Here is a 7523-nt window from a genome sequence, read left to right as displayed (position 1 = left end):
AATGTTAAATATCTGAAGGCACTATTAATCTGATGTCATACTAAAAACAGTACATCAATGACTATTTACCTGTGACTGGTCTCAGTTTGGGAACTCCGCCCGGAAACAGCGCTCCGATTGGTGGAGCGGAACCCGACGGACTTCCTGCATTGCTGCCATTGGCTCCCGCTGCTGATGCCCCGCCTCCTTTAGGCTCTGAAAACCACAACGATTGGACAGAGGTGAATTTATTTATTTATTATTTTGACATCATTTTAGTGGAGCAGATAAGTGCTACAATCTTTTAATGTGTGGTACAAGCGTGAACATTGGCATGAGCATGAGTCTCCACCATGGGTCACTTGACAAGAAAATTGTTTAGAAAAATAAATAAATAAATAAAAAATAAAATAAATAAAAAAATAAATAAAAAAATAAGAAAAAAATAAAAATTATGAAAAAAAAAACAATTAATTTATTTTTTTTATATTCACGATTTCAAATGTCTCGGACAGTTTTCTTGTGAAGTGACCCATAGAGACTCATGAACATGAACATTTTCACGCTTGTATCATCAACTGAAAGATTGAAGTGACGAAAATATGCACTTAGCCGCCCCACTCACAGGTGAACAGGTGAATGAGGGCGACGCCTACCTATGACATCACTATACTATGGTGACGATGCTACGATGACATCATGAAATGTATTAATAACAAATATGACGCTGTGGTGACATCACTGGCTTTATGAATACATTAGGATTGTTCGAGATGAGCAGAGGCTTCGAAATAGACAATCGGTCAGACGATAAAAAAATATAAAATTCAAATAAAATAAATAAAAACAAAACTATTTAAATTAAATAAACAAAATTAATCAATTAATTAAAAATAAATGTAATAAATTGAATTTAAATATTTCAAAATAAAGGGCCTGAGTCAAATTTAAATTTGTTAGCTAGACTACAAGCATCCATGCCACGCCGCATTTAGGCAATAATTCATGCAAAAGGGGCCCAAACCAAGTACTTAGTACATATGCATGATTATACTTTCTAGAGGGCCGACATTTCTGTATTTAAAATCCTTTTTGTATTGATTTTATGTAATATTCTAATTATCTGAGATTTTGAATTTGGGGTTTTCATAAGCTGTAAGCCATAATAATCACAATTATAACTAATAAAGGCTTGAGATACCTCACTTTGAATGTAATGAGTCTATATAATATATTAGTTTCACCATTTAGGTTGAATTACTGAAATAAATGAACTTTTGCACGATATTCTAATTTTTCGAGTTTCACCTGTATATAAATAAATAAATAATTAAATAAATAAACACAAATTAAATACATTTAAAAAATATTAATAATGAAGAAAAAAAAATCAAGAAAAATAAATAAATAATAATATAAAAAATTAATAACATTTATTCAGTTTAAATATTTCAAAATAAAAAGGCCTGTGTCCATTATAAATTTGTTTCAAGAAAATAACAAAAGCCAGTCTCTAATATAAATCTATTCATAAGCCTGATTCATCTCAAACAAGCATATAAACAGGTGTGTATGGATGCAGGTGAGACTATTATGTCACTACGGTAACTACGGGTGAATGGAGGTGGAACGGTTAAAAGTTAAATGACGTGTTTACGCTTCCAAGCAGCTCCGATGACATCAGCGACAGCACAACATGAGTGACAAACACAGACAGTCGAAAAACACACACACACACACACACACACACACACACGCACACACACACAGAGTCGAAAAACACATTAACATCATGATCTGTGAATTCACGCACTCTTCAGAAACTTAAAGCATTTTTTTAAATCCCAAAATAAGAGACTTTTTTCCAACGTGTAAGCTGCGTTCCAATCCCCATACTATCTACTATTTAGTATGGTAGAAAAAAAAAAAGATTTAGGATGTCCCGATTCTTGTGGACAGATTTAGTATGGTTAGAAATACCCCGGATGTCCTACTACATCCGGTGGTGATTTTTAGTGTTGAAAACAGCATGCTGTTTGGGCGATTCTGACCCACAATCCAGTGCAAAAAAAATAAAAAAAATAAAAAATCACAGTAATTAATCTAGAATATATGTGAGTTTCACTTTTTTTGAATTAAATTACTGAAAAAAAAAAAACTTTTCCACAATATTATAATTAATATTACATGCACCTGTAAGCCTCCTTCAAAATAAAACACTGAGGGAAGAAATTAAATAAAAGCAAGAGGGTTATAACAAATATTTTCAAAGTAAAAGGTCACAATAGGAACAACAGACAGAGAAAAGATGGAATGAAAAACACAACATGAACAAAGTGAAATTATCTGATGTTGAAGTTAAGGTGTAAATTGTGACTGTGTGTGTCCTATTGCATCCTATGTTTTCTATAATGAGTGTGTTGGGTTGTTTTTAAAAGTGTAGTCAGTCAGTGCGTTTCCATGGGGCAACTAGGGTAGTTTTGGGGTATTGGGAAAATTGGAACACAGGGAGGGTTTGTTTGTTTGTCTATCTATCTATCTATCTATCTATCTATCTATCTATCTATCTATCTATCTATCTATCTATCTATCTATCTATCTATCTATCTATCTATCTATCTATCTATCTATCTATCTATCTGTTTGTTTTGTTATCAATTATTTTCTCCCTAGAGACAGAAGAAAGAAAATAGTATGCGACTTGGGACACATTTTAAATATTTTTCTACCATTCCAAATGGTAAAAAGTAGTATGTAGTATGTGGTATTTTGAAATTGGAACGCAGGCAGGGTTTGTTATGAGAAAAATGCAGCATGCTTAGAAATACCCAGATATCCTGCTACATCTGGTGACAATTTTTAGTGTTCAAACTAGCAACTTTATGGAGGTTATTTGGAAGGTTTGCAAATTGGAACGCAAATTGGACTGTTTATTTATTAATTAATTTATTTATTATCAATTCTTACTCTCTAGAGACAGAGCTCTAGTATGTAGAATAGAAAGAAAAAAGATACATACCAAATAGAAGGGTAGTATGTGGTATTGGGTATTGGAAATTGGAACACAGGGAGTTTTATATATTATCAATTCTTACTCTATTCTTACATGCTAACTAGATACTGTTTATGATCAGCTGTAGAATGTAGAATAGAAAGAAAAAAAATAGTATGCGACTTGGAACGCATTTTAAATATTTTTCTACCATACTTAATAGCAGGGTAGTATTTGGGTATTTTGGGAAAATTGGAACGCAGGGTTTATTTATTCATTTATTATCAATTCTTACTCTCTAAAGACAGAGCTCTAGTATGTAGAATAGAAAGAAAAAACGCATTTTAAATATTTTTTCTACCATACCAAATAGCAGGGTAGTATTTAGTATGTGGTATTAGGTAAGGCAGGGAGTGTTTAATTATTTATTAGGTAAGGCAGGGAGTGTTTGTTTGTTTGTTTATTTATTTATTATCAATTCTTACTCTCTAGAGACAGAGTTCTAGTATGTAGAATAGAAAGAAAAAACGCATTTTAAATATTTTCCTACCATACCAAATAGGGTATTGGAAATTGGAACGCAGAGAGAGTTTATTTATTCATTTATTATCAATTCTTACTCTCTAGAGACAGGGCTGAGGCCGTCCTGTGCAGCTGTTCCTGGCCTGGTGGTTGTGGTAGCGCCCCCTGTGGCTGCTGTAGGTATTGGTATAAGCGAATGTATGGATGGTCTGTGCCGGGTGTCGGAGTCTTACTGTCGAGGGCGGGAGCGCTGCGGTCGTTCACATCCTCAGCCTTCCTCAGCCGAGTGCCGCTGCAGATATCAGACAGCAACGCACCGCGACTCTTAGCCTCCTCTCGGTTCAGCTTAGGGGGGCTGGTGTTGGCCTAAAAGGGAAGGGGAAGGAAGGGGAAGGAATTTAAAGGTGCAGTGTGTAATATGACATCATCAAGAAAGTTCTACAAAGTTCTAGAATGCAACGCTCCCTGGGTAACCCCAACCCTTTAGAATAATAACAGAAGCTACAGTGGCCTTCAAGGACAAGAACAATTCTACATTTTAAACAATGGACCTGATGACATTCCAACTATGACACTTTCAAGATGGCGGCACTAGGCCTTGGTCCAAAATATGCAGAAATATGGACATATATGAGACCCTTTCTAAGGGGTAAAAAAATAATTCAAATTTTTTTTTCAGCTATTATACACTAAATTAAATGTACTTATGGATATTATAATTACTTTCTACAAAATCTGCTAGGAAATAAAACCCAAAATTCTACACACTGCAGCTTTAACATTAGAATAGATTAGGGTATTTCAGGTTCCATTTAAACTAACAAACACCTGCACCATCACAACATACACTACAAATAAAACATAAATAAAACAGAACAGAATTAAAACAAAAAAGAAAAATGACACGGGGCTGCAGCAATTTAAGGTCAGATTAGGTTAGGATTGTTCAGGTTTGTGGCTACGAGGAACTTTTAAATATTTCTGAAACAGTCTCATTCTTCCTCTGATGATCATAAATTACCTGTAACAGCGAACGAGACCATCATTGCAAAGAATGCTGTTTTTTTTAATAGTTTTTATTTAGGATATTTCAGGTTCCATTTAAGTGTAAATAAATATTTGTTCTCGTACCTGGCTGAAGGTGGGGGGAGGAGGGGGAGGAGGGGGAGGGATGGGCATCCTGTTGCTTTGACGACACACACCTGCTCTCCTGAAACACAGAGACAGTCACACACACACACACACACACACACACACACACACACACACACACACACACACACACACACACACACACACACACACACACACACACACACACAAAGAGACAGTCACACACACGCACAATGTTACAGTCCCAAACAATAAGATCAATAAGGCATCGTAAGAAGAATAGGAGTGAGACACATCCAATCACACACACACACACACACACACACACACACACACACACACACAATACAGTAAACAACAGAATAGATCAATAAGGCTTCCTGCAATTGTTTACTGTGGTGGCATTGAAGGTCAAAATCACTTTTTATGAAGGTCAGTGAATATCTCCTCATGATCCACTACCTGTCTGTACTGTGTGTGTGTGCTGAAATCAGGCATGTTGTTAGCTATGCTGTGCCCTTTGTTTTACATACAAGTTTACAGAGCCTAGGCTGTGTATTAGAACTGGATTCGTTTTCAGCGCACACACAGCTTACTATTAACGTTCTCCAGAATCGCAGACTCTACCTTCAACATGTATATGGACATTATCCTCTGGCTATAATGTTGCATTATTACACCACATGTATAGGCCTATGTTGATAAATATGGCTTTGTCTTGAAGAATGTTACACAAATAAAATCATTGTCCCTGAAATTCAATAAATGGTAAATGGACTTGACTTATATAGCGCTTTTTAGACAATTTTCTCAGCCCCAAAGCGCTTTACATTTCTTGCCACATTCACCCATTCACACACACACACTCATACACCGATGGCAGTAAATGAATGCTCAGTTTATTTCAGCACCATATCAGACCAGATTCATTACATACCACAAAACATGGGCCATTTCTACAAACTCTACATTTCTCACACTTAGAACATTTTCGTTTAGACACAGAAAAAGGGAGAATTTTTAATCTATGTCCCCTTAGCATCGTCAGTTAGCTCGTGTTAGCATCATCAGCACCGGGCAGATGTTGCACTGAAAGCTGTAACCCATCAGAATATGTGACCCTAGAGGGCGCTATTCTTATTTATCAACTGATTTCAATAGACTGTAGTAGGCCTAAAACAACCAAGTCTCACAGTGAAATGTTTTAATGATTATGTTGGTCCACAGCTCAAAACGTAGGCTAGTAGTGTCACAAAAACAGCTCTGCAATAGTAAGATTATAAGGTTTTTTGCTTACAATTTAAATGATTGCGCAGTGGGAAACGTCTGTACTAGTACGCTCTCCCTGACCAACTGAGGGCCCCACAGACTACAGCTCTTTTTAAACGGAACCTCAAAACTCATCTCTTTAAAAGAGCATTTGGCTAAACTTTCTTTGAGGTTCCCCCCTTTTTAAGCACTTTGAGATTCTTGAATATAAAGTGCATTATAAATAAAATTTATTATTATTATTATTATTATTATTAGCCTACTTATTTCACTGGCATACTGGGTTGCTTATTCACCTTTAAAAACATCTAACGATCTTACAATTTCAGCGCTAATTTTGTGAAACTACTTCGATGTTGTGCTATGGATGTTTTTACATGGCCTATATTTCACTACGAGACTGGGTTGATCAATAAGAACAGCAGGTCACACATTCTGATGGGTCACAATTTTCGATACAACATCTCTGGCCTGTGACGCTGTGCGGAATGCTATGATAACACGCTAGCTTCTTCAGATGTCTATTTTAAAATCACATTTAGACACTTGTGCTACATACATGCACATTTATTCATTGATATAGCACATTTGTTAACACTGTTACACGGTGCTTAATAATGAAAAATAAACCTATCTCTAGTAAGAAAACAGACATACAGACCTTAGCACAGACACATTACAAATAGCATAAGAAAGAACCGAAATAAAATAGGTATATATATATTTTTTAAAGCGCTTTTAACAGTGAAAATAAACAGCCCGGTCTGGCATGTTAACGCATTCTTCTAACATAGCTTAGGGTTGGTTATTTAGTAAGCTAGCTAGCTCGGCAGATAGATAGCTGTGTGTGCTAGCATTAGCAGGAGTGCTAGCCTATTTCTATTCAGCATTTGAACGACAGGTGAATTGAATAAAAAACCTACCTGTGCACGCGCCCGGTTCCCTGCACGTTAACTCATGTTTTAAAGTATCTCTCTCTATGCCTGTCTATCTGTCTGTCTGCCTGTCTGTCTGTCTTTCTTTCCAACCTACTGTATATGCAGTCTATGCTAACAACACAGTGAGCCGCTAGCGCATAGCTTCTCTGCTGCAGTGATTTCTTTCTATTTTTTTTCTTTAATTCAGGAGCACGTGACCCGAGCGCGAGGAGGAGAATGCAGCAGGATGGAACACTGCAGTAAAAGTTAAAATATTTTGTTTGAATTATTTATTTAAATATTTCTCATGATACAAAATCTCACAAAAATACAATAAAAAATACATACAGCTCTGGAAAAAATTAAGAGACCACTCCAAATGTTCAGTGCCTCTCGTTGTACTATTTATAGGCATATGTTTGAGTAGAATGAACATTTTGGTGTTATAATATAAACTACTGACAAGATTTCTACCAAATTCACAATAAAAATATTGTCATTTAGAGCATTTTTCAATACGTTTCGTAGAGATAAAGATTTAAGAAAAATCCAAACTGGTCTCTTAATTTTTTCCGGGGCTGATACATTTAATGAGCACAAAAAAAAAGATAATTATTTCAGAAAAGTTGTAAAATGGGATCATTTTAAGGAATTTGGATTTTGTATGAAGTATTTGGCGAATATTATCAATTTTTTGTTGTTGTTTTAAATTGGTCCAAATGTTGTATTAC

At 35.5% G+C, this 7523-nt stretch overlaps 1 protein-coding gene across 2 annotated transcripts in view; it reads right to left on the bottom strand.

The window, feature by feature from the left end:
* The window catches only part of LOC307262709 (WAS/WASL-interacting protein family member 2-like), a 12491-nt gene extending 5567 nt beyond the window's left edge, over positions 1–6924 (bottom strand). The window contains exons 1-4 of one of the 2 annotated variants that reach the window (XM_080043664.1): positions 6799–6924; positions 4625–4703; positions 3592–3859; positions 70–195 (exon numbers count right to left, since the gene is read on the bottom strand). In XM_080043664.1, the coding sequence (XP_079899790.1) occupies positions 70–195; positions 3592–3859; positions 4625–4672 (442 nt within the window). In that variant the 5' untranslated portion in view covers positions 4673–4703; positions 6799–6924. The remainder of the gene's footprint in view (positions 1–69; positions 196–3591; positions 3860–4624; positions 4704–6798) is intronic. The other variant, XM_080043665.1, reaches the window with a different exon arrangement.
* Between the last annotated feature and the right edge of the window lie 599 nt (positions 6925–7523).

Source organism: Ammodytes marinus (assembly GCF_949987685.1).
Source record: "Ammodytes marinus genome assembly, chromosome: 16".
NCBI classification, from domain to species: domain Eukaryota; kingdom Metazoa; phylum Chordata; class Actinopteri; order Uranoscopiformes; family Ammodytidae; genus Ammodytes; species Ammodytes marinus.
Note: the sequence above shows the minus strand (reverse complement) of the source record. Positions and strands in the feature narration are given on the sequence as shown.